At 45.2% G+C, this 19,419-nt stretch overlaps 1 protein-coding gene across 2 annotated transcripts in view; it reads right to left on the reverse strand.

Annotated features, from left to right (window-relative positions):
- CCNY (cyclin Y) overlaps nt 1-19,316 on the reverse strand; it is a 101,391-nt gene extending 82,075 nt beyond the window's left edge. For both annotated transcript variants that reach the window (XM_026048765.1, XM_026048764.1), the window contains exon 1: nt 19,156-19,316. In XM_026048765.1, the coding sequence (XP_025904550.1) occupies nt 19,156-19,309 (154 nt within the window). In that variant the 5' untranslated portion in view covers nt 19,310-19,316. The remainder of the gene's footprint in view (nt 1-19,155) is intronic.
- Nucleotides 19,317-19,419: the final 103 nt, after the last annotated feature.

The raw sequence follows: 19,419 nt of genomic DNA on the forward strand, positions 1-19,419 counted from the left end.
TTGTCTGCACATGGCTTCTTTCATCCTGGTTTGGAAACATGTTGAGATCCAAAGATAAGAGCAAACACAGGAGGCACACTTTGTCACTGTGCATAGCTGCATTTTTGACATCTGTTTCACAGTCTTTGGAAAGCCTATCCCCATTAATCTATCATGAGAAACGACAGGAGATAAAATTCCCAGGCTGGGCAAGGCATTAGGAGACTTTTCCAGCTGACTATACATTAAGGAAGGGCTGTAATAGCCAAATTGTACTGCCATGAATACTCCAAAGATGCTGTAACTCTGTTCTTGCTTCTGTCTTAATGGAGTTATTGTACATTGCAGTCCTGAAGAAGAGGCCATTCACCAAAGACCAAACCACCAGATAGATACCTGCCCTACAGAAAGAGCAGGCTCAACCCAAAAGGTCTCAGCCTGGTCTAATTCAGTGGGATCAACTCTGTGCTTCCCTGGCTGGGCCTTTTACATCTCTATAAATTAAATTAAAAAAAAATTACMTTCATTACACCATTTAACAGACGCTGCCAACAAACTAAGGGATTCACTATCAAACCTGGGTAAAATTAGGCTAAAACAGAATAGACCTCACTACAAAGAGAGCTTTAAATRTTTTTAAAATATAATCTTTGCAGTATTTATGCATTAAAAAATCAGAACAAGTAATTGTTTGCCATCCAGTTTCATTACAGAAGCACAAAGGGTCGTTTCCAAGATGAATGCTTATCTAAGGTTAGGCTGCTAAATCCAAAAGGGCCAACATGCTGCTCACCTGCATCTGCCACTGAAGGGAGGCCTGCTCAGCACACCTCCACTAACTGCACCTCCCTTATTTAAAGGATTCACTTCAGGCGCCCAAGCTGGAAAACACGGCTTTCGCTTTATGGGAAAAGATTTCAAACCTTTCTCAAACACAAACAAAAATACTAGAAACCAGTACTAGATGCGAAAACAACAGATCCTGGTTCAAAGGATGGTAAAGCAGCACAACTAAGATCAAATAGCAAAACCTCTGTTTGGTACCTGGAAAGTAGATTGCAACAAGCTAGGAATACTTGCAATTACTGTTGTTACTAGGTTTTGCCTTGCTTTTAACAGGCTCCATTCACTTTTTGAGAACACAATAAACAGCAACACTTCAAGTCTGTTCAGCTTTCCCGCGCAAGGTGGGGCGGGCACATTATAGGGATTTAAACACAATATTATTTTTTCAGACAGAAACTAAACACAGTCCTACAAAATATCTCCCATTTCAAGACAATGTGAGAGAACAGGAAGGATTTAAGGAGCCAATGCACCTCCTATTTAAATAGCCAACTTTTTATGCAGTAAAATATTCACATATATTTCTCCATCTATGAAGCAAACCAAGATATTGCCATGCATTTTATGGTTAAATCACGAGAAATAAAAACTAGTTGGCCCGGGGGAGAATACCTGTAGGGTGTTGCCAGTACAGTATCATTGCACAGGCACAAGACACGAGCTACACAGGGGTGTAATTAGGAATTACTCTTACCACACAAAAAGCYCGAGCATCCAGCATATGCTGCACCTGGAGCCAGGCACTGCCCAGAAGCAGGAGTTGCACCATTTCCACAACACATTCCATTACATTATTTGTGGCAAAGAGTTATGATGACAATTCCTACTAAAGACCATAACTACTGAACAGTATSTGCTTCCAGCATCACTTCACAAAGGTATGTTAGAAACATGTTAAATACATTATTTCTTGAGAAATCAATTTCGCACTTAACAGCAAATTTGAGTAAAAACATTACAATTTGTAACCCAACTTTCTAGCCAGACTGACAGACTTTTGTATATGTAATCAAGATATRTAAATGCAAGAAAAAGTATCCAACAACTCATTTGTGATTTTTGAACATTTCTGCTAAAAAAAAAAAAAAAGGACAAAATTTGAGAACTGTTAATATCACAACAGGCAGGATTAAACCACCACATTCTGGCGCACTAGGCCTTTGCAGCACCCTGTTACAACTGACTCCAAATTCAGCGCTACACAAAAAGYGAAAACAGGTTTGAGAAACCTTAACTGTTCTTTGTGAAACAGCAAATGCTCCAAATGCTCTGGCGGAAACTTCTGCTTTACACAGGAAGCAAAGAGCCCTAAGCGAGGCCTAGCGTAACCGGGGGCTGCAAACCACTTGCTCATCAGGTTAAATGCAGTAGTTTGTTCCTTCATTCACCCACCGAGGTTCAGCTCTGTGACACCTCTGGAACTTCAAGCTCCAAGAAGCTTCTCTTGAAGTTYCAGAGGTGTCACAGAGGTGTCACCTCTGTAGCTCTGGGGCCTAGCCGTATTCCCATCTCCAAACTCCTGGATAGTGCACTCCAGCACTTCATGGGGCTGACTGGCATCTTTTCGCCATCACTGCCAGACTCAAATACACCCTGTGCTGTAATAAGACATGTGCTTTTCTCCTCTGCTTCCACTGCAGCCTATGCCATAAAGCAGAACCCACAACCAAAGCCAGCCATGAGGTAACAGGCCTCTCCCTATGTAGTTTTCTCCCTCTTTAGCAGGGAAACGTGAGCAACACTCAGGCTTTTCCCCTCCCAAGCCCAACAAGGTGCCRACCTCGACCCGTTCCCTTCTCCACATGCATCCCCAGGCCGCCCTCAGTCCCTCTGCCTCTAACCAAGGCGGCTGTGTGCAGGAACATGCTGCACTCACTGCAAGCCTCTAAGAGTAGTGACCAAAGAAAATCAGCACACGTGAAGGTCTGGCCACTGCCTTTAGGCTTTACTTGCTTGCTAAACTTCTTTGCTATCTTGCTCTGATAAGGAAGGAAAAAGTTCTGAATTCACTTGTGAAAGGGAACTTAATCAGAGAACCAAAGGAGGTGAGGGAAGGCCAGSGAGGACGGGTGCTTCAGATGCAGGATCCTTACCTGTTGTTTCACTGACTGTAAACAAGAAATATTTTATTTTTCCTCTTTCTCCTCCTTTATTGCACTGGTACTGAAATTTTATGCAAAAATGAAAGGAAAGAACAAACTGAAAAAAACTTGTGGCTAAAAGACAGCCAAGGCCAAATCAACAGTTGGCTTTATTTCAGCCCCAAAGGAAAACAAACTTCAGCAGGGAGCAGAGCAAACACTGGCAGGGTGACCATTTGCAGGCAGGAAAGGTCACACACTTCGCACAAACATGCTGGAGCAGAAGATTTCTCTCCGAACAAACATCTCCCACTGTCAAACGTCTTCCTACTTACAAGATACTCTCCCCTCTAAAAAGACAGGATATTTCAAGTCTTCCAAGCGTACATAACTGGCTACCCGATAGAACATTATGGTATTGCCAAAGGCCAGGCTAYTAGAGAAGCCTGCAAGGTTCAAACCACCTTCAGCGGATCCTCAAGAACCAGGAGGAATTCCACAGCTTGCTCAGGCTCTGGTTCCCTTCAGTTACACATACTCGATGAGCCAGGCTCACAAGTACAAGGCCTTCTTCCCCATCTCAGAGTGCCCAGCCAAAGGAAGCACGACCACCAAGCTAAAATATCTTTAAATATTTTAAGGTATCCAGTGGATGATCCAATTTCTACAGTTTCTGCTTACAGAAGATAAATAATCAGCAAAAAAAAAAAAAGTAACTTAAAGGACAACAATATGCCTGTAATTCAGAATGCCAATTTATAGGGTATTCAGTGCATTGGCTATATTTCCAATAGCAGTAAAAGAAGTCAGAACCAGGTTTTATTTTTTCTAAAAAACCCCACATTTTCATAATCAGATCAGTTCAGATAATATTAAACATTCTTAGTTTGTATTGTAATCAAATAAGTAAATAACTGTAAGAACAGTATAGCTCGATTTTGGACCTCACGTAGGTAACAGGAAACGGCAGTTTTGCGGCAGGGGCTCTGAGAGCAGGGCCCCTATCGTGTTTCCTATCTCTCCACACAGGTGCCACCCAGCAGCAGCTGAGCTGCTGCACAGAGCAACATCCTCTCTGAGCAACCTGGAGCAGACGCAACCACTCCACATCACATGGCCTTAACCACTACACATCTCAATGGGCTGGAAACCCAAAACAAAAAAAAAGAAAAAAAAATGTCAGGCATGGCAGTATGTTACAGCCTCACCTTGTGCAAGGGGTTGGTTGTCCGCGATTTAGACAGTTATCACTTGCTTGGTTGTTGCCCATGCTTATTTGCACAAACCTGAAAAGCAGATCTTTACAGAGCTCCAGTATTTGCATTTAGTGCTAGCTGAGGTCAGGCTCACTTTGTGGCAGCCTCAGCAGTAACAAGAACTACTTTAAAAAAAAAAGAAAAAGAAAGAAAAAGAAAACCCTCCTTCTCCAACTGAACTTGCTGAGGSTCGATTTTTAGCCCTGTCAAGGCAGCCACATGCCATAATGCACACATCATCAATCAAACCAGAATAACTGCTATTGATACCGAAACCAAAAGGTTAACAGGGTCCTCCTTGGAAAGCACCTCTGCATTAAACAAGTTCTGGTGTGAAATGTGCTGCCTCRACGCCTACTCAGACTGCCGATGACAGGACTGCATACGCAGCCCGCTGCCGTCTCCGACACCACCGCTCTGTGCAAGTAAACACGGCCAGTGCCACGTCACTCTGAAAGGGCTCTCACAAAATCTCCCTACCACGCAGAGAGCACCCATGGATGTCTAGAGGCACATGGGCTTTTGCCCTTTAAGCAAAGGCACAGCTAGGGCTTGTTCGAAGGGGTCAGCTTCATACGAAGATTTTGGGGATCTCTTTGATTTTACAATGCCCCAAAACAAACATACATGAAAATTACAAAAGCCCAAGAGTGATTTAAGAATTTTCAACACTTCAGTTATCGTGGCTACCCATACATTTTTAATACACGATTATCACTTTCGCCTTCATTCAGGAAGTTTCAATTCCTCTCTGTAAAAGCTGCATATTTTAGGTGAACTTTCAAACTTGCAAAGTTCTCTTCTGATGAAGATTTCGAGGACCTGAAGGATGGAACTTCAYAGTGTCTCCACCTTGTCTGCCCCTAACAATTCCCAAGAAGGAAGAAGCAACGATCCAACATTCACAGTGATGAGAAAGAGAGAGGGAGGGATTGCTCTTTCTTCTCCCACACCAGCCCAGGGTCTTCACCAGCAAACATAACGGAGCCCTTTTCACTTGTAGGGTAAAGATGCCTTATCCAGTGTCTCTTTCAGAACGTGCCAGATGCTTCTTTCCATTTCACCATAATCTTAAGGCCTGTTCTGACCGTTGGGACTGCCAGCATCTGAAAAACCCTTATATCCTCATAAAACAAGGTCAACATACACAGTGAGGGTGCAAATTTGCTTTATTTCCAACCTGCCACGTTTGGGAATTCCCCACGGAGAATTCTCCYACATTTTGGGAATTCTCCACGGAGCTGCACTCTTGGATGCTTAGGACTCTGGGAATCAGCACACTTCTTACCTGCTCCCAGTCTCCAGTGGCAAAGCCAAGGTTTTTAATGCTACATGGTACCATTACTCAATAAATATCCTCTTCATTTGAACAATATTTTAAAATTTGGAGTCTATCAAACATTTTCAAAGACCACTATTTACATGGCAATTAGGTATAAATTACACGGGAAAAAAATCTTTAAATCTGTAATTTTGTTTTGGTTCTTTGTATTGGTTCCATAGAAGATAATTACCTAGCACAACCTTTTTTTTTTTTTTTTTTTTTAATATGAAAGTAAAACAACTATACCAGGAATTTTGCCTACCAAAGGCACAATATGGCAGACAAAGATAAAACCCATCAGGCTCCAGCCTGCCTTGGTCTCAAATGATATCAGCAATCAACTCCAACACACACATGAGCAGCTTTGAAAGGAGACCCCRGGACAGGAGCCTGCAGATTAAAAAGGCAGATTCAAGCCCTTAAAAGGGATTACAGTGTGGAGATAAATGAGAGCAGGTGTCATCACTTATCAGGAATTAGCCTTGGCAGAATTTAGAATGTTCAAAGGTCTGTAAATAAATAATTGTAGGAAAGGAAAATAATTGGTTAAAGAACTTCATTACTCAGGGATTAAATTTCTCCAGACTGAAGAAAGAGTTTATAGCTAGACAAAACATACAGACACCCCTTCCAACAGATCAATGTCTGCACAGAGCCCACGGTTATCCCTGAAGCTTTTCTGCTCTACACACACTTGCAGTTCTGTTCGACTTCCGTGTTGCTAGAAAATGAACACTCAGTCCTACAGCATCAAACAACAGGGTAAGGCTGCTTTTGTGGGAGGATGTATTTTCCACTAGGAAACAAAACAGCACTGCTAATCAATACAAAAATACAAAAGCATTTTCTAACATGTTAAGCACTTTAGAGCTTACGCACACATGTAGAGAGGCACAGATGTAATTTTGATAAGGGTTTCTCTAAAAATAACACAATTAGAGTTCCCTGCTTAAAAGGCCATTCAATTACATACTTGAAGTCTACTAAATCGTTTTTTTCTTCAAAGAGAAGAGGACAAAAACCCAGACAAGTCTTTTACACATTTTGATGTTACAACAGAGGCTTTAACGATCAAGTTCCTGTATCTTAATTCCACAGTGCTATGACAGCAAGTTATTTTAATTGATTAATAAGCATGCCTTTAACAGCAGCGCTGTACCTGCTCATGAGACTTGTGCTGTTTTCACTGGTATCTCATGTTGCATTTCCTTACAGTAAGATCTGGATTCCTCTCTTTGTCCATGTTCATGTGGTRAACAGAGGAGCRCAACAGAAAAWCGAGAAWACAGTATTTGAACTGGGAGCTCCCCATTATTCTGACTTAACAATTGATCCACCTGCAGAAGGAAATTTTCTCAGGTAACAATGGAGAAACAAAAAACAGGATCAAAAAGAATTATAAAGAATTACTTAAAATGGAAAATATTAGAAGTTGCTAGACTTCTGATTGTAACTAGAAGCTTCTGAAAAATTATCAATTTAAAAAATCAGAATGTTCATCTATACAAAGCAAGGATAAAAGCCCAAAAAGATAATCCAGAAGGCAGACAGTCCTTCCTTCAGTAGTCTATGGGGATTTCTGCAAGCATGAGGTAAGGAAACCCAACAGAATCAKAAAAGGAAAAATACAAAATTCCCTTACAAGAATGAGATTTAATTAATACATAAAGAATATTTCAATGACAATACAAATAAAACTGGRGGTACTTCCTGATGGGCTGAGGGCCAACTCAATTTTAATAAAGCTGATGGAAGAGCAGCCTCATGAAACAAATGGGTATCTGGATTAGCTGACAGCATAAACAGAAACTGAATTAACAATGTCAACACTTGCTTGTAATATTTTTCTTTACCTAAAGCAACATCTTCCACTCCATAATGAACTGAGATGGTAAATGCCAAAAATTCCTGCCTGCCAGGAGTTCAGGGCCCATCCCATCACACTTTTGTGTTAAAAAGCAAATGCCACCAAAACATCTCCGTGCATTGCCAGTGGTATTGCCAGCAGATTGCCCTGCTGTTCAGCTCAGCCCGTGAATGTAAGATACAGAATGAAACTGAGACCCCAACATTGGCAAAAGACTCTGTGCTAAAACGCTCTAACATTTGGTGTGTGGAGGGGAAGGGAAACTGAAAACATGAAACTTGCATTAAGTTCCACTTCTGCTGCCCTGTTGGAAAGCACTGTTAGCACAGTGCCAAGAAAACCRGGCTCACAGAATGGTTGAGGTCAGAAGGGAYCTCTAGAGATCATCCAGTCCAACCCCCTGCTCCAGCAGGGACACCCAGAGCACGGGACACAGGGCGGCATCCAGGTGGGGTGTGAAGACCTCCAGAGCAGGAGATTCCACAACCTCCCTGGGCAGCCTGTTCCAGGGCTCTGTCACCCTCACAGGAAAGTTCTTCCTCACATGTAGACGGAACTTCCTGTGTTTCAACTCGTACCCATTAYCCCTYGTCTTGTCACTGGCCACCGAGAAGCGTTTAGCCCCTTCCTCCCTACATTTACCCTTCATGTACTTATACATAYTGATCAGATCCATCCCCTCTCAACATTCTCYTCTCCAGGCTAAACAGGCCCAGCTCACTCAGTCTTTCCTCATACAAGAGATGCACCAGTCTCTTAATCATCTTTGTTGCTCTCCGCTGGACCCTCTCTAGAAGCTCCACATCCCTCTTCTCCTAGGCAGCCCAGAACTGTCCCCCAATACTGCAGGTGCAGCCTCAGCAGAGCTCAGCAGAGGGGCAGGATCCCCTCCTTCCTTCACACCTTGAAATCATGCCCACAGAAAAACTAAGCATGAAGGACCAAGTAAGGGAAGGATCCTTAGTTTCTGACCACAACTACTTCCAGGAAGGTTTTCTCACCTTTTTTGTCTTTCCCTGAGAACAAAAACAGCTAAAGGGGACCTATTGTATGATGTTTGGGAAATGAGGAAATAAGCAAAACAATCTTCAGTTTTAATAATCTGCTCTATTTGATTTGCATGTTCCTGACAGGAAGKTCTGTGGCACAACTGCCTCTACGCTCACAGTGTCTCTACTTTTCTATAGAGAAAGAAGAGCTTTAGATTTTGTTTAGAACATTTCGTTTYTTTTCAATAAATCTGACAGCATTTATTTTATTTCAAATAAAACATCTTCACTGCAAGGACTGTATTGACTCTTTGTTTGTCCTGAACTGACAGAAAAAGATTTGACTTCAGGAGACACCTAGATACAGCACCTTGGGAAATAAAGAGGCAGATTTTCTTAAATGGCACATACTACTGCACGTCCATGGAGTTCAGCAAAGCTTATTTACAACAGATCAGCATTTGACCCAAAGTGAGTTTTAGAGCTGACAGAAGGGTATTTAAACAAGCAGTTTAGGGATGTGGTGATTGCTGTGACAGTCTGTAGTAAAAGTGAATAAAACAGCATTTCCCTACCCATTCTCCATATGTCTTCTAACATGTTTCAAGTGCTTTCAACTCTTTCATAAATATTATTTATTGACATGGAAACTGCTTCTCTTGATAGACACATATTGTTATTTTGAATGCTAGCCTGCAGCATGAAGATACTCTCCTTAGAAAACAGAAACCTTTTAGAACTGGGAAATAAAAGGATTTGCATGACGGGAAAGAGCACATACAATAACTTTAGAATGAATCTTCTTGTCAAGATTCAGACACAGTATTTGCCAGATTAGTTAATGTCCAAATCCCCTTCAGCTTTCCCTCTAAATCTSATCAATCCTTTTTGTTTAATCCCGTCTTTCTGGCGAACAGAGAGGGATCAGAGGACAGCTCTACCCTCCTCACCGCTGACTGAGCTGGGAAACACGAATCATCCAAGACTCAACTATTTATTAACAGGCACAGGTATGAATATGTAAAGTGTTTTTCATCACCACCACCTTCATCTGCAAGTAATTCTTTGATTCTCAACTGTTTATTAGGTCAAAATACCACCACGGAGATGATAATAAACCCTTTTAATTAAAGGAAAGAAACTAATGGAAATAATGGTAACTACCAACATATTAGCTGTCTGTGTAACACACATCTGCATGTGCCTGGTGGCAAGTGCTGCATGTTATCACAGGGAGACAGTGGTTTCTTCTTCACGTCCGATTTAAGCTCCATTCAGAAAATGCACTTAAACACTTCTGYTTATTTTGCGGGAGCAGAAAAGGCCATCACAACCCATCCTGGATAACTCCATCCTGCGGGTAAGCCTTCTTGATGACGCCTTCTTCTTGACGAAGAATAAAATCCCCACCACAATGGCAGAAAGAGAAGACCAGCAGAAGAGGAGGATCTAGAGCAGCTGGTGAACGAAGAAATCAGACAGAGACAGTACAGAGCAGAGGCCACTGCATTTGCCATCAGTCCTAAACTGTTTTCTTGAAGCAGGTCTTAGCTCTCTTTTTCTCTGTAAGGTAAGAACATATCACCTGCCCTGTACCTGAAAAATGCTGTTGAGATCTTTCCAGAGATCAAACAGGCCTGAGTCAGATTACTTTCCAGATTACAGAAAAAAACAGTTAAAACTTCATCAGCACGTACTTTCCCTTTTATTTCTAACAGATATAGACTAAAAAAAAAGTTACTTAAAGAAACATTAGCAAGTGAAATGAAGTTAATATGAGTTAATACATCAGATGCCACATCACTTCCCCGAAGTGCTCTGCTGAAAAGACAACTTGGGAGCATCTTGCAGGGGCAGGTCCAGTGTTTTCAGCTGCATTAACCAGCGCTGCTCTCTCACTCACTCTCAGCTCCACTCAACAGGTCCCATGTAAAAATGAACTTGGAGGACTTAACTGCAAGATAAGAGCAGGCTCAGGTGCTTTAATACCATTGCAAACACAAGTGCTTTAAAGCTTGCCATGGATTGAGAGTGCAGCTCAAGGGCACTGCTGAACGGAAGCTTCCCAATGCCTGACTACCCTGCAGTGCCCCCACCAAAGGCTGTGACCTGGAGATAACTTTATTTTCCCTATTCCTTTGATAGATTATCCTTAGCAGCGCATTGCTGCTGTACCTGCATGAGAACTKGTCTGAACAGAGTTCCCAGTGTGGAAGTGACCCTGGCCCGAGAAGGCCAGCGAATTCTCTTGGGAACCAGGTGCTTCCAGCTCCTTTTTGTCACACCAAGGAGCCAAGTTGGGCCGTGCACCCCTCCAGCACCCCCGGGCAGCACAGCCAACCCCACGCGCGACGCTCCCTGGGGCCAACGTGCGTCCCCACAGTGGGGCCCACGGCAAACCCGCCGTCACCACACGGAGCACGAGCGGGGCTGGAGGCCCCCCGGCCTGCAGGGCCCCAGTGTGAAGCTTCTTGCGGACAGGAGGCCACGGCAGCCAAGTGGAAGAGAGTGACGGTGCGAGAGCCCTTCTGCCCTGCCRCCCCGCGCTGCCAGGGGCCCACGGCTCCCAATTCACCCGGCAGCCCCTGCCTGGGGGCAGCCCGAGCACCCAGCCTGGCCGCCAGCTCAGAGCAGAGCCCCGAGGAGCAGCCAAGGAGATCCCTCATTTACATGAGGAAAGAAATGCAAAAACACGTAGTTGGAGGAGATTTACATACAGCTGGACACGTTGAAGCATGGGCGAAGTTTCAATTACAGAAGTGATAATTACGAACAGTTTTCTTCCATGAATTGCAAATCTTAATACTGCTACTAACTAAATCCATTTTCAGCTTTTTATTTAAAAGAAAGCAACTCATATGCATTCCACTTCTCTTTAAAAATAAGTCCCCCAATCTCAGAATATCTTTTAAGAATTGCAGCCCAGTATTGCAATTTCTTTGTCATCACAAACTGTAAGCCAGYAGATAAACTCCTCATAACGTACAGTCTTCCAACAGTCACGGAAGAGAAGATGTAGATCAAAATAGCTTGTTTAATGCTATTTAAAGTCCAAAGATATAGGAAAAATAAGGAAATCTTACCCACGTGTGAGTAACTGTTGTGAAATGTGAGAGAATAAGGATTATGTTATTTGCTTATCAGTAACAAGTGCAGCAGAGGTAGGAGCTAGGAATGTGCAGCAAACGTAGCAATGGATTTCTCAGGAAGCAGAGCAGAACAGAAGGGGTCAAACAGGAGGGGCGGGAAGGTCAGAGAGGAGGACTCAGCAGGATGGCGGTGCGGAGGGTTGGGCTGAGGCCACAAACTGGAAGCCACAGACTATGGCAGAGTGTCTTTCCCCACCACAGAGGTGTGGAAGAAAATAAAGAAGGGAGCAAAGGGCAGGTCAGCGGGCAAACCTGTGCTCCCTGAAGCTCACGAGCAGTTCATGCCAGACTGTGAGGCCAGGAGGGGAAGGACACGGGGCCGGCCGGGCCGCGCGCCGACCGCGCTGCCCCCTCCCAACACGCGCTGCCCACCTCACCCAGTGCCCTACTTCATTACCAATAAMCACCAGGTCTGAGCCCCACGCTTCAGAGTGCCGAACACAAGTCCCGAACACATGGACACCCACGTGAACCCGCCCTGGGCTGATCCACACACCATCAGGCACAAAAGGACTCCTAAAGTCCCTTCCTTTGCTCCCCACAGACATCAGAGCTTCACTGCTCTGGAAAGAGGTCTATAATTCTATTCTAAAGTTTATATTCCAAAATTAAAGTATACACAAGGAAAAAAAAAAAACAAAACAGAGCCAGATTTGTTGAAAATAATAAGAGCAGTTGTTTAAGTTCCCGTCCTCCTGTAGTAACATAATGCTTCAGTGTTTGGATTGTATAAACTGTGATTCAAATACTTGTTATAAAAATAACTGTTTGCTATAATACTTTTAAAGAAATATGACTTGAGGTCGAGAGCCTACTTTTCACAAAATATTCGTTTCCAGCTAAATTTGACCCTTTCACTTAGATACCCATTTTGCCAAGGATGCATCCTGGATGTAGCATTTACATCGCTGCTCGTATTTGAGGTTTAAAAGGAAATTTTGATTGCTTTATCATTCAATTCATTTGATTGCTTTATCATTCAAGGGCAGGTCTGACTCATTTTTCTCTACAAAATGACTAGTTAAATCTCTCTTATTGCAGAGCCTGGATCTCCAGGACCACAGGAGACCACCAACCTCGGCCACAGGAATCCTCCTCATACCTGAACCCTCTACAAARGGGACGCGCAGCCCGCTGCAGAGTTACACCTCTGATCTCCCGCTGCCTGACCCAGAGAGCAGAAGTGTCTACCAGAAATTAGACCCATYGTCCTGATGGGGAGAGGACACTCAGCTGCAGACACAGCACCTAGAGCCCCCTCACAGCCCCTCGGCCCGCGCCAACGGATTAGCTGGTATTAGGATTTCTGCCAGGGCACCACACGGCCACGGCGGGAGCGGGAAGYGCCACCGCAGTCCTGCAAAGCCCCGCACAGCCAGGAGCAGGAAGGGCCTCCCGGGGACTCACACGGAAAAGACCTCGTCAGTCGCCTGGCAAGCTGGGTTTTAGCTTGGTGCTTATCCTACATCTAGGCTGCAAATCTACTGCTTAAGATCTAAGTAGTAAGAACAAGCTATATAAGACCACACAGCAAGAATTATCAAAATATTAATCAGAGCAAGGGTTCTTGCATGTTCGTTACAGATTCCCTTTCCAAAAAAAAAAAACCCACTCAGGTCAAATGCAAATAGATATATTATTATTATTATTACTTAATATTCAATAATATTAGAATTTCAAAACATGCACATGAAAAAAYATGTTAAGTAGTTAGTTATGCTCCTATTTTAATAGTGGTAATGGGAGAGGATTTCGGATTCCCAAGTTATACTTTGCACCTCCCGGAGATGGGAAGCCGGAAGAGCCGGGTCTGGATGCAGCTGCATGAGCAGCCAGAACCTGAAACTTCAGCAGACACAGAGCAGAATTATGTGTTATATGTCAGGCAAAACAGTTCGCACTAACTACACTTGGCCTTCGGAGCGTTATCCGTTAATTTCAATGATATCGGTTCATAAATTTAGTTAATAAAACCAAAACCAATACATAAAGCAAAGACTGCTAAAAGCAATCAGCAACCTTGAAAGGAGTGTATTCCCTTTCAGGGAGAAAGATATGAAGCTATAAAATACTAGAAACATTTAGGAAATAAATAAATAAATGAGCAAACAGACAGTATCTTTATTCCTAATTCCTATCCTCCACAACTAGTATAGCTAAGGCCTGGAGCCCTCAAACAATAAGAGAATGAAACAAACCACAAACAGGTATCAAAAGAGACTGCCAAGCCCCTAATTTGTGACAGCAGTGACACAAGCAGCACAAGGCTGCACTCCCCCAGTCAATGAAGCAACTGTCCAGAAGCAGAAATTTCTATTTGAATCGATCTGAATGTTCCTGATCCAAATATTTCTAACCTGCTTTTCCCACTGATTATTTTAACAGAGGTCTCTAAGGAAGGGGAAGCGGGGCAAGCCCAACTAAGAGCCACTACAGTTTGTGGAATATAAACTGTATATGACATGTTATTACCTAGAGACAACCCTTTTTCAAGCTGGAAATACAGATGTGACTTAGCACTCTGAACACAGGGCTAAGAGTGAAGCCCTCTAACTATTCCTTCAAGGTCATTACGTCCCTTGCTTCATTTTACAAAATTCCCAGCTCCCAAAGCAGCTCCAATGTGTGATTCCTGCTTACAGAGCCCACTGCCATGAGCCCAAGAACGTCCCTTACCTGGAGCAGGGCACCATGTCCTACCTGGCTCAGCATCACCTCCAAACTCTGGATCTTGAGTAATGTGGATCCCCTTCCTTAGGAAGTTCAGGAAAGACAAAGGAACCACAGTATTTTGGGATAGAAAGTAGAACTGTCGCTAAATGCTAMGAAAAACTACAAAGGCAGCAAAATCTCATAGTTTCTAAATTCCTYGCTCCCTAGAGAGTTCACGAATAAGCAAAAAAATATAGAGAAACATTTCAAAACATCTTTGCTGATCAAGCAGGACTTTATTTTTTCACAGCAGATCCTCAGTATCGGCAGGCAATAAATTCCTTCCAGCAGTAAAGACAGAAACGCGCTTCTCCAATACTCGGAGGTATTCAGGAACATTTCATGAACACGACTGCACAGTGACAAAAAGGAAGGAACGGCCTCTCGAAACACTGATCTGCAGACACAAACTGCCTACCTGAAACAGCTTTAATGATRCCAATAACCTGCTAAGACCTAGAGAATGATCCCTGCACCAACAGTCTGACATCCTCCTCTAGCAACAGTGCATCTTCTGCTGGTTCGGCTATGCAGCATTCTGACTAGCCGCTCAGCCCAACATCTAGGAATAACTCATCAACCCCACTTTTAAGGGCACCATCAGAGCAAGCAAAGGCAGCTCTTAAAATTGCCAAGTCTTATGTGGATTTCCTCACAGTTGAAGTAAACCCTTTCATTTTCAATCTAATATCTTTGGAATCTCAATCCAATATCCATAGGATATTCTTTAGAGGATGAGCTGGGAATCTTTGAGGGCTGACTCCTCTCTTGTAAAGGGGGCTCGGGATCACCCCAGCATCGGTGCCTACCCCTCTCTAAGCACTACAGTGGATGCCAGCGTAGAAGTGTTACATGGAATTGAAGACAACCCACTTTTAATCCTAGGATTGCTTCTATCCACAATTTTGTTTAGCATTCGAAGGCTACATGGCTTTCTGTAGCATGTCCACATGATCAGGGACAGTAATACAGGGGTTTTTTTTCAGTGCAAACAGCATCTCTGATGGGGTAGCAATTGTACTACATTAGAATCCTTACAGCATTACCCTGACCTAACAGAAACTAAATTATTTTGCAAAGAAATAAAAATGGAAGTAAATAACACCAGCTAATGACCAGTGTACATTTGTGCTGAGCTGAGAAAGATCCTTAGTTTGACAACAGTTTCTCTAATAAACCCTTTTACAGTTTTCCAGCCTGAAATGATGTTACAAACCGTGATGAGAATGGAAACCACCAAATTCTTTGAGTAGCTTTGTGATTATCTTTCATTAATGACACAGCTCCCTGGCCAGCATCTACACGGAGCAGCTAAGGACCAGCCTTGGGGACAGCGCTGCTGCCAAGAGCTTCCTCCTGCCGAGGCTACAGGCGCTCCAGGTTGAGGAGGGCCCTCCCAAACAGAGCGCGGTTTGAGGCTCCAGAGCTGCCCGTGGGGCGGAGCGGAGCATGCGRCAGGACAGCCAAGCACTCAGCACCAGATACAGCTCCAGTTTCGGAATATAAACCAACTTGTGAAATTTGGCCCTTSCGCAGAAAGTCCCTTCCAGCTGGGGAAACGTTAAAACATCCAAACAACTCATTTCAGCAACATTGGAATATTTGCTTTTAAAGATGGATTATAAGGAGACATACTACATAAGATACAGAAGTGGTAACTATTCCAGTGAAAACAATACCTAAACGCGCGGTTTCCAAATAATATATTGTTAAGTTTAAGAAGTTTATTAGCATTTGCTAGCTTTTCAAATACGCTTCAGAGATCAACATCATTCTGCCATGACAGATATTAAATACTCGCCGCTGGGCAGCCCGGCCTGGAAGGGCCTCCAGCTGCAGCAACATCCTTCCCTCAGGCCTCAAAAGCCCTCACAGGAAATCAGGCCACTCCGCTGCGGCACCACAGGCCTGAAAGGTTCGCTCCGTTTCTTTTTAATACATTGTTCTCACTACACGTAAATCCGAGGAGAAAGCGAACCATCTCAAAACGCAGTCATCTTTATACCTTCAGAGACTTACAATTTTAAGTCAAGTCATCCTGTTTCAAGTACCAATTTACTCAGCCAAGACTGGCGATCACGCGCAGCTCACTTTAAATGAAAATCTTAATCACTTGTCAAAGCATTAATAACACTGGCCAGGAATAAGTTTAAACGTGATTAGTCTTAACGTGTGTGCATCCAGAAGCCTGTACAGCTAAATATTAAAATATCATCCTTAAAGRACAGAAATTAACTGACTTGGTGTGAACAATACAGGAAATACGACGCTTTAAACAGGTTTTGTACAAGATGACGGTGTTTAATTTTGAAGCAAGGARCACCACAAAATGAGGAGCTGGAGCTGATGGGGAAGAAAGCAGCCAGCCCTGAGCGCGCGTCACGAGCGCGGCAGCACAGGGCAACGCTCAGCGATGCAGGCCCCGGCAGGCTCGGCTCAAACGTGTTTCACATGCAAGGTTGCAGCGGTGCTCGGCTGCGCGACCTCCCGCAGACGCTCGGGTAGGGATGCAAACAAGAGCGCAGAGCAGCACAGGGACCGGAGCACAGGGAAGGGAACAAGTTCCAGCGAAGGGAACAAGGTTTTGAAAGAGATTCTTCTCCAAATCGGATACACATTTGGTAGGGGGGGGACTAAATATTAAGAAGCATCTTTTCTTTAAATGGTACGGAAAATCTCCACATAGTTCCTAGTTCATTAACAGCCTCTCAGGCTGTTTCCTCATGAGACATCAGCTTCACTTCCCGCAATCATTTTTGTGAACATAACCCCTACATGCTATGGAGAAAGAGCCCACTGCAGCCAACTGGGAAATCCATGCAGGAGCCCTGTGCTCCCAGAGCAGCTCTCCCAGCAACTCCCCTGGCTAACGGGAGGGCAGCCCTGGCCTAGCGACCCCAGAGCTGCGGACACAGGGGCAGCCCAGCCGGCAACCGCGGCCACCAGTGCCCAGCCACGGCGCTCGCCGACACGCCGCACAGTCCACACACACAACGGTTCACATTAACCTGGTTCTACGCCTCTTCTGTGCAAGTCTGCAACATTTTTTCCTGTTTTTTTCTATTAATATTGACATAAAGAAGTATCTTGATGACTGAGTCATGTAGAACATGCAGGCCTTAATCATGCAAGTCGGAACCCATGGTCATGGTTTTCGCAAAGGAATTTTTTAAGCCTGTTAAAATTCCCATTTGCAATAAGCCATTGAAAAGGGAGGGCTCCCTCTGAGCTCCACAATACTGCTTTGGCTCTCCCTCCAAAAACAAGACCCAGAATTTATAGACATTCATCACCAACATGAAGGAAAAAAGAAGTTTGCTTTTTTTTAATGTGAATGTTTTAGGACCTAGATAATCTAGCAATGAGCACTCTGGTCATGACACAAAGTTTGGAGAGGCAATTTTGTGTACRCGTGGACTGTTGAAGCGGGCTGAACTTTCAGGAACACTGGGAGCAGGAGCGCGGGGCAGAGAGCGGGAGCCGGCGTGGGACAGGCGGGAAGCGCTCCAGCAGCAGCAGCAGCCTCCACCACGAACCTTCTGCTTCGCTCCTGCTTTCCGGCAGCGGTACCAAAGCAGGGCACTGCAGATATATACAAGGATATAACAACTGGCAAACTGCAACTTGGCTCCACTGGCACTAAGATTTCAAGTTAGATTGCTCCACAAATTTGCCTTCCCTCCCTCTCATCTTGCAATAAACAGGTCTCCTTTCTCAAAAATTTAGAAGGAGCCCACGGGTCAGTTGGTGTCTGTCAAAGTACCTGTTTTATCCAAGTGGGTGACCCACTCCAAAGGCAAATACTCGTCAGAAAAATTTATGAGCCCTTCTAGAGCCTGAACATCCCTGTCCTACAGACTAGGCCCACTGGTAGGCCTTTTATTCAAGGAAATCAAGAAATATAAATTTGTTACATGTCAACATATTAACATGTTAACATGTCAAACAAATCTGATTCACAGTGAGCCAATCATTGTCACCACTACTAAAAACAAAATTAATCTGTATCTTTGGCAACACTGACCTAGATAAGAAACTCCTGGAAACACTACACAAGTGACAGGGGAACTGAGGCATCAACACCCAGCATTTTCTGTTCTAGACACAGACCACCAGAGAACTGTTCTCTCGTCCTTCAGACATCTCCACAGCGCTGCAAATGGTAGGAAAACCCTCCCATTTCTCAGCTTCCTCGCAGCGTCTCATCTGCAGGCACTTTCACGCTGCACAGCTTCAAGCAGTCTACAGCAAAAGCGGAATAACTGCCTCTAAGAAATARAACACCAGCAGCCCAGTATCCTCTCACTACGTTTTGTGGCCAGGCTGTCGGGACCAGACGGGCCCTGATGCCGCAAACGAACCAACCAACAAATGTTTCTTTGGACAAATGACTGTATGGAGCAGTGTCCGCGGGGCTGGCGCGCTGGGAAGCGCGGCCGCACGTGCCAGTTCCGCACGTGCCAGCTCCCCGYGCTCCTCCTGCCACCCAGGAGCGCGCCCGGGAGCGCGAGGCAGAGCCGCGCGTTGCTGCCGCAGGATGCAGGCGATGGCGCTGGGCAGCACGGCGCTGGCTAGGAGCAATCCGCCTGCCATCAACAACCGCTGCTTTCACCTCCGAGGTTCGCTAGGTAGTTTTTCCACCCACTGATCCTGTTTCGCTCCGTTTTTCCAGCTGCGTGCAGCAAAGGCCTCTGACAGCAACGCTCTCATCTCCAGASGGTGCCCAGTCAAACGGCCCGGGCTCGGGCGCAGGGCCGGGGCCGCCACCGCGCGGGGACCGCGGTCCGGGCAGCTCAAGCCCCGCTCCGCCTCACACCTTAAATGAAGSCGCATCCTCAGGGGCCCGAAGAGGGCGCCGGGTCATCACGAGGCGCGCGGGAACGTGCGGCTGCCCCCGCCGGCCCCGCTCCCGGCGCCCCGGCCCCGCTCGCGGCCCCCGGCCCCGCGCTCACCGTCGATGTTCTCGCGGTCGCTGATGTGCTGCAGGTTGCAGCCCGTGTCGTCGCGGCTCAGCTCGGCCTCGGCGCGGTAGGACTCGAGGCGGGAGTGGGCATTGCGGCGCAGCTTGGGGCTGGACGACACGCAGCACGAGGTGGCGTTGCCCATCGCGGCTGCCCGGCGCGGCGGGACGCGAGCGGCGGCCGCTCAGCGGGCGGCCATGGGCGGCGAGGAGCGGCGGCTGCGGCGCGGGGAGAGGCGGCAGGGGGAGCGCGGCT

The sequence above is a fragment of the Nothoprocta perdicaria genome, unplaced genomic scaffold (genome assembly GCF_003342845.1).
Source record: "Nothoprocta perdicaria isolate Ctin4 unplaced genomic scaffold, notPer1 scaffold_57, whole genome shotgun sequence".
Classification (NCBI taxonomy): domain Eukaryota; kingdom Metazoa; phylum Chordata; class Aves; order Tinamiformes; family Tinamidae; genus Nothoprocta; species Nothoprocta perdicaria.